Source organism: Micromys minutus (assembly GCF_963924665.1).
Source record: "Micromys minutus genome assembly, chromosome: 6".
NCBI lineage: Eukaryota > Metazoa > Chordata > Mammalia > Rodentia > Muridae > Micromys > Micromys minutus.
Window position 1 is genome coordinate 52,795,826 of NC_137975.1, and position 7,048 is coordinate 52,802,873.

At 45.0% G+C, this 7,048-nt stretch overlaps 1 protein-coding gene across 2 annotated transcripts in view; it reads left to right on the top strand.

Annotated features, from left to right (window-relative positions):
- Positions 1-6,586, top strand: part of USP6NL (USP6 N-terminal like) — a gene marked incomplete at its 5' end in the record, with an annotated part of 127,966 nt that extends 121,380 nt beyond the window's left edge. For both annotated transcript variants that reach the window (XM_080918303.1, XM_080918302.1), the window contains one exon: positions 4,516-6,586. In XM_080918303.1, coding sequence (XP_080774429.1) covers positions 4,516-5,891 — 1,376 coding nt within the window. In that variant the 3' untranslated portion in view covers positions 5,892-6,586. The remainder of the gene's footprint in view (positions 1-4,515) is intronic.
- Positions 6,587-7,048: the final 462 nt, after the last annotated feature.

Consider the following 7,048-nt stretch of genomic DNA (forward strand, 5'->3'; position numbering starts at 1 on the left):
GTATACACACTTCTACATTAGTCCTGGGCTTTGCCCACTAGTTGTCTCTACACACATCTGACCAATGCTGTTAGTTTACACACTGTGACTTAGGCACTGTTAACCCACTTAACGTCTTCTCAGCCTGCTCACAGGATCTCCACAGCCCTGGGATTTGCTCACCTGTGTTTAGTGCCTGAACCAAATGCTTCTGCACACACCTGGCTAATTGCTTTTGGTGCTTGAGCACATGCTTGAACTAGTGTGTGTCTCTCAAGTGCAGAGACCGGATCCCAGCATTATCAGCGCTGATGGTGTGCCTGCCACATACACAGCTGGCAGGCTTTTGAAGTTCTAGTCCTTTTCGAGATAGCAGGATCTGTATACAGAAGGTTAGCACAAAACATACTTGGGGGTATCAAGCCATTCTTTATCATGCTGGTGCATGTCAGTTTCATGTTCCTGAGTCTGGAAGTTGTAGGAGGCTCACCAGAAGCACTCAGGAGCACTTTGTAATTACATCTCTTATTGGGTTCAAAGAGTTGCCAGTGCCTCTGAGGCAGTTCACCTCCACCCTGTAGTAGAGTGTGGTGTCCACTGGGTGGTGACAGAGACCTGAGTAAGAGCAGAAAGGGACGGGCCTGAGGAGAACCCTTTTACCTTCTTGGGAAGTTAGACTACTGTTGACATTTTGAAGCTTTTAAAGACAAAAATGCTAAACAAGCAGAAACAAAAAAGAAGTAAGCACTTGTTTTCGTTCTAAGCTGTATTTAATTACCTTTGTTATGGGTGGGGAGAGATTTAGGGCTCCCATGGCTGAGCATGGTGAGGAGCTCGGCCAGTTCATGGCTGCTGCTCTCCTATCATAAAGTGCCTCACATAATGGTGGGATGCGTTTGTTTTTCTATTACTTGTGCTTCAGTCTTCTGAGTATAGTTGCTTTGGAGGGACCGTGTGTGTTTGTGTGTGTGTGTGCACGCTCATCTGTCTGTCTGAGTGTTCACAGATTTATGTAAATCTACTTTTGTGATAAAAATAGTTATTAGAACATAAAAACATAGCGGGTCGTGACTTTTGTTGCTCCTGTGGGATGCACACAGTATTTCCTTGGCCCAGCAAAAGTTAAGTTTGCGACACCATTACTAGATATAAAGAACACATGCTCTTTGACTGTGGTGGCCCTGCTGAGATTCATGGGAGCAATACAATTGTAATGTAACCCAGCAGTCAGTCAGCAAGTGTTTCTGGAAGACTGGTGCTCAGTCCACTGTCACAGGCTGTGTTGGTCTCAACAGTACTGTCCCCCATAGGCTCAGTTAGTGGAACTCTTGGAGAAGGACTAAGAGCTGTGGCCCTGGTGGAAGAAGTCTGTCACTTAGTGGGCTTTGAGGTTGCGAAAGCTCATGCCAGGCCAAGTCTGTCTTTGCCTGCTGTCTGCACTGTGCTTTTCTGGTTTCCACCGTGATGACAATGAACCAACACTCTGTAAGCAAATCCCAGTTAAATGCTTTCTCTTGTTAGAGTGGCTTTGGTGGTAGTGTCTCTCCCAGCAGCGGAAGACAACTAATACACAAGCCAGGCCTTCGGTATCCCTTGGCCTGTTCCCATGCACTACAGAAAGAGGAAGTGAACAGACACTGTTGGGAGCTGGGCCTCAGAAGCATTCCCTGCTGGCCCTGACAATGAGAGCCCTCCCTCACTGTGAAGCGCTCTGGCTAGCTTGCTTCACTGCTTTTAACATTTAGAGAAATTGATTTTTAAGCACTTATAATCTTAGGAGGCTCTTTTCTTATATTCCTGGCTATTGACTCCTTATTGAAAAGTTTTACTTTTTAAACAGGCCATGTCTTCTAAAGGTTGTGCATTTAATATATTGGCCATGTGCCTTTTACATACAGGCACCTAATGAGGGCTTGCCATTTAGGAGATAATTAGGTATTATATAATTTTGTGTGGGCTCTCCTCCCCAGACACTACTTTCTTAACTGTGAACTGTGGGTATTTTTACTCAGTGTTTCCCATTTGGGCATGTGCCATTGCTCTGAAGGAATACAAAAGGAGAAGCCACTAGGAGAGTGGCAGTGTGTTATGGGTTAGTGAGAAGAGCTTTTCTTGGATTTTCTTAGAACAGGCACAGACATTGTGTCCCACTGTGCACACTCTTCTCTTACTAATCCAATAAGTGAAATCTGGTGAATTTTCCCTTTAATTCTTTAAAAATGTAAATTTTATTAATTTTTATTAATTTAATTAATTAATTAATATTAATTTTTATTAATGCTTAGTTTTATGTGTATGGTTGTTTTACTTGTGTGTATATCTGTGTGTCACATACATGCAGTGCCCACAGAAACCAGAGGAGGCATTGGGTTGCCTGGAATTGCATTGCAAAGGTTCTGTCCTGTAGGTTCTGGGAGTTGAATGTCAGTCCCTGGAAGAACAGCCAGTGCTCTTAACTGCTGAGCATCTCTCCAGTCTTATCTCCCTCAACCTTACAATTCGCAGGTGTATCTATTGAGCTGGAGAGATGGCTAACCTGTTAAAGGCTAGACCCACACCACATATCAGATAATATAGTTGTTTGACTTATGTTTCTCAATGTCATTTGGTTTTCCTTAGATATACTTCTCTAACTTCAATGTCAAGTGTGAGACAAAAAGTTTTCTTGCTCCTTATACTGAAAATAAACTTTCCTGCCCCTGTGCAGAGTTTCAGCCTAAGTCTCTTGCTTGCAGATGGATTCCACGTCAGTGTATGTCCAAAGCAAGCATCTCGGTGCCTCCGCCGCAGTAAAGTGCCAGGGAAGGTGCAGGTGCTAACCTCAGCTTTGGGCTGAACTCTGTCTGCTACCGCTAGCTGTCAACCCTTGAGCAACTTCATCTCTGCCTCAGCCTCCTCCCCAGGAGATCATGAAGTCATGGGCCTGTTGTCAGTGCTGTGTTGCTGGTGTTTTGGGTGATGACTGGCACACTTGGAGTACTTAATGAATGTCTAAGTCTCCACCACCATTTAAAGTAAGGCTGTGCACACCTCAGCTGTAACTCATCTATTGAAAAGTCTCTAGCGGTTTCCAGTTAACTCGGGACAGACTGCCCCGTCCTCTTCATGCTACCCTGTGTTGTGACTGCTCAGTTTCCTGGCCTCCTGCGGCCTGCCCTGTTTAGAGAGAGGTCTTGTTCTTTCCTGCTCTCCTTCCTGCTCTAGCCATGCCTCCTGGTGTTTACACTGTTTTTACCACCTAATTTTCCCATTTGCTTTGTTCCTTTGAATTGGATGGAACTGGATTAGGGTGGAATGCCAGTGACAGGAACCCGGGCCTGTCTGCCACATCTAAGCAGGTACACTGCCACATTCCTCTGCTGTCTGTGTTACATAGGTCCAAGATCAAACTTGGATCCTTAGCTTGGCAGCCTTCTGGGCCTAGTATAACAAAACATTGAATCATTCTCATAAAAAATAAAATCCCGAAGAAATGGATCCATAGCTGTTATGTAGCTACTAAAGCATCCTATAAAAACCAAGCAGTATGAGAATTCCGAGAATAGTAAACATAGTACTCCCACCCTTAAAAAACAAGAAAAGAAATAGCAAGACTGGTGACCAGGGCCATGTGGAATCCCCATCTCACAGTGTCCCTGCGCAGGTGGTAGTCACTAAACATCAGTTAGATGTATTGTTAACTGCATATTAGAAGAAAACAAAACCTTGTTTTCAAGAGTCAAAATGTTGTTTTATAACAGTTAAAACATTTTTCAGTTTTTGTAAATGAAATGTTTATAATTTTTTTTGTGGTAATCTGGTAATGTTGTGATAGAGCATTTAAAATACTTTCTGCTAACCAGCCATTTTATTACACCTTCAACTCCTCACAATTCTGTGTTAGTTATTTAACATATAGAAGTAAGTGGGCAGAGAGATAGCTCTGGGTTTTACCCCGGCTGCTGAAGAAGACTCAGCTCCTGCCCCCAGTATTTACCCTTCCAGCTGACAGCCATCTGCAACCCCACATCCGGGGGTGCTGGTGTGCTCCTCAGAATTCCAGGCGCCAGGCTTACACATGGTGCACACATACATACCAGCCAGACACACTCAACTTTAATTAAATAAATTACCTAATGTGGTTTCCATTTTTAAATTTCTTTTTATGTCTTTAGATTTTTAAGTAAAGTATTGTTAGGATGCTTGATTTCAGTTGGAGAGTATTCTTCCTTTAAACAAGTTATACTGTGGAAATGCCCAAAATAATAACAATCTGGGGAGAACTTCTGGATTCTCATGTCACAGTGTGTGAGAAAATACAGGAATTAGGGTTAGGCAGTTGGTGGCCCTCCCCTGTAAGGCTGTTTCCACCTGCACAGCGCCTCCTTAGGCTCTGAGGTCAGCTGTGCCTGAAATCGCTTCTGTTAGGCACCAACATTATGCAGTAAGAAAGTTTGCACACACATGAGATAATCTACAGCCTTTCATAATGTGTCTCTTAGACGAGGGTCTCATCATTCATACATGTTTTACTTACGAATTTATTGTTCATTTTAGGTAAGGAGGATGAATATCCAAAGAAACCCTTGGGGCAACTTCCACCTGAGTCTAATTCTTGTATTAATCACTTGAGCAACGGACAAAGAAGTGTTGGCAGGCCCAGCCCCAAAATAAGCAGCAGGAGAGAAGATGGGTCGCCTCACAGGAAACATGAGCACTCTCCTGCTCATCACAGCAGAAATGGTGCACCAGAAAGAGCCGGGCAGTCAAGACAGAAGTCCGTGAATGAGGAGAGCAAAAATCTGAAGCATGAGGCAGAGTTCCAGAGAAAACCTTCATTGGGTACACAGGACAGTTCCAGGCAGTATAACCATGCAGCTGCCAACCAAAATAGTAACGCAATTTCAAACATCAGGAAGGAATTTATACCCAAATGGAGAAAACCATCAGATGTCTCAGCTATTGAAAGAACTGCTAAATATGCCATTGAAGGCAAAAGTCACTCAGCACTTCCTGTCACCACCCCAAGTTCTGCAGAGTCCCGATTGTCAAACTCTAGGCAAAAGATGAAGGCTTTTGATGGGGGTGATGGGAAGCGGGGCTCTAACGCTTCCCAGTATGACAACGTGCCTGGGAGTGAGAATGAACATGGTGCCGCTGTGGAGGAGGGACTGGAGCGGACTCACCCTCACAGTCCAAGGAAGCACACTGAGCCAAGCCCCAGTCCGCCAAAAGTACCCAACAAGTTTATTTTTAAAGTGCAGCCTCCCAGCCATGTCCGATACCCATCCCAGCTAGAAGGGGAGGACCACAGAGCTGTGTGTCCTCCCTCCTACAGCAACCCCCCTGTCTACCATGGAAACTCTCCAAAGCACATCCCTACAGCCCACTCTGGCTTTATGTCCACACAGATCAGCCCCAGGCCTCAAATTAATCCTTCCAGGAGACATTATGGTTCCTCTCTTTCAGTTGATACTTCTCCAGAGAAATGCTACAGCCGCCCAACTCCTATTGTTCTGCCCTCTAGTCGAATTGAAGTCCTTCCCATTGACATCGGTGCCAGGGGATACGGCAGTTCAGGGTCACCAAAGAATGGAGAGTTCATTCTTCCTCCAGTGGACTATTTGCCAGAGAACAGAAAATGGTCAGAAGCTAGTTACACATACAGACCTGAGGTACATGGTCAGTCATGGACTCAGGATGCTAACCGTAGCCACTTAAGCAATTTACCAAAATATGCAGCCTTTCAGCACATACCTTTTCAGGACCATGGTCTTCCAGAAGTGTCTGTAGACAGTCCAGTGAGGTATAAGACTTCACCAGCTATGGAAGAGGCCGGTCCTCCTGGGTATCCATATGCAGGGCCCTCGACTTCGGCACATCACTACAGAAATCGAGAGGGACTGTCTGTTCAAGAATCAGTGTTGCTGTGAGAGTGTGGCTGTATTCACTGACAAGAGAATAGAAACCATGTGATACCCCATTGCTATGTTATATTGCCAAAGCAGTATTCTTTATATTGTAAACAACCTGTGCTGCTCAGTGTGGCAGTAATGAGGGCCCGGGGATGTGTCATCCTGTGCAGAGGCTGCTGAAGAAGAGTGATTCATTTGCATCCTGGCTGAACCTTTTAATAGAGTAACCTGGAAACACAGCCGTAGCGTTTAGGGCTGCACACACAGCGAGGCCCTCTATGCTGCTCCCTGCATCTCTTCCCCTCAGACCCGTTCTGTTCTGACTGTTAGAAAGCACCAAGACACTATAGAACAGATACTCTGAGGGCTGTCCCTTGCCTTTGAATGGATGAGGCAAACACCACGCATATAGATTTTGTTTTGTAAAACCACCTTTAATCTAGATCCGTGGAATAACAGGGTTGTTTTTCCCCCTATTCTTTCTGCCCACCCTGCCCGGGCATATTTTAACCTAGGTTCTAAACTAAAACTAACTAAAGAGTTTGTTTGTCCTGACTTTATGAATCCAACGCCTTACAGAATGTCATTCTCCTTCAGTTGCTGTCATTTTATCTCCTCCTGAGAGTTAAAGGCCGTGGAGAAAGGCTAATCACTCAGTGGTGCCTAACGTGGGTCAGTTAGCCAGAGTGAGCAGCTGCACAGTGTCCACTGTGTCCCCATCTCCCAGTGTCTTGGTGCTGCTGTGCTGGGCTCTGGTCTGGCTGCGGCGTGAGCTGGGGCGGTAGAAGGCCGCGTTTCTCAGTTGTAGCAAAGCAGAGTAAGGCGGCTTCTCACTCCAACTCCGGTCCTCATGGGCCCCAGGATGACCACGCATGTGGTCTCTTTCTGACACTCAGTCTTCAGAGTATGGTGGATGGGTACTGCTGCACTGACTGGTCCATTATATTATCCTGGTCAGCATTGTGAAAAATACCCTAATGATTAATCAGTATCTAGAATTTTGATCTTTGTACAAAAGGAAAAAAAGTTTGTTTCATAGTTTTGAAAAATAAGTGAAGTTCATGGTTTTTAAAAGGGTGACTATTCCTTTTATGCTGTCACACTACTGTCACCAAGACACTGACAACGTGCTGGGTTTGTCTCTGTAGATGCTCGTCCACTGTTACCCTCTTGTA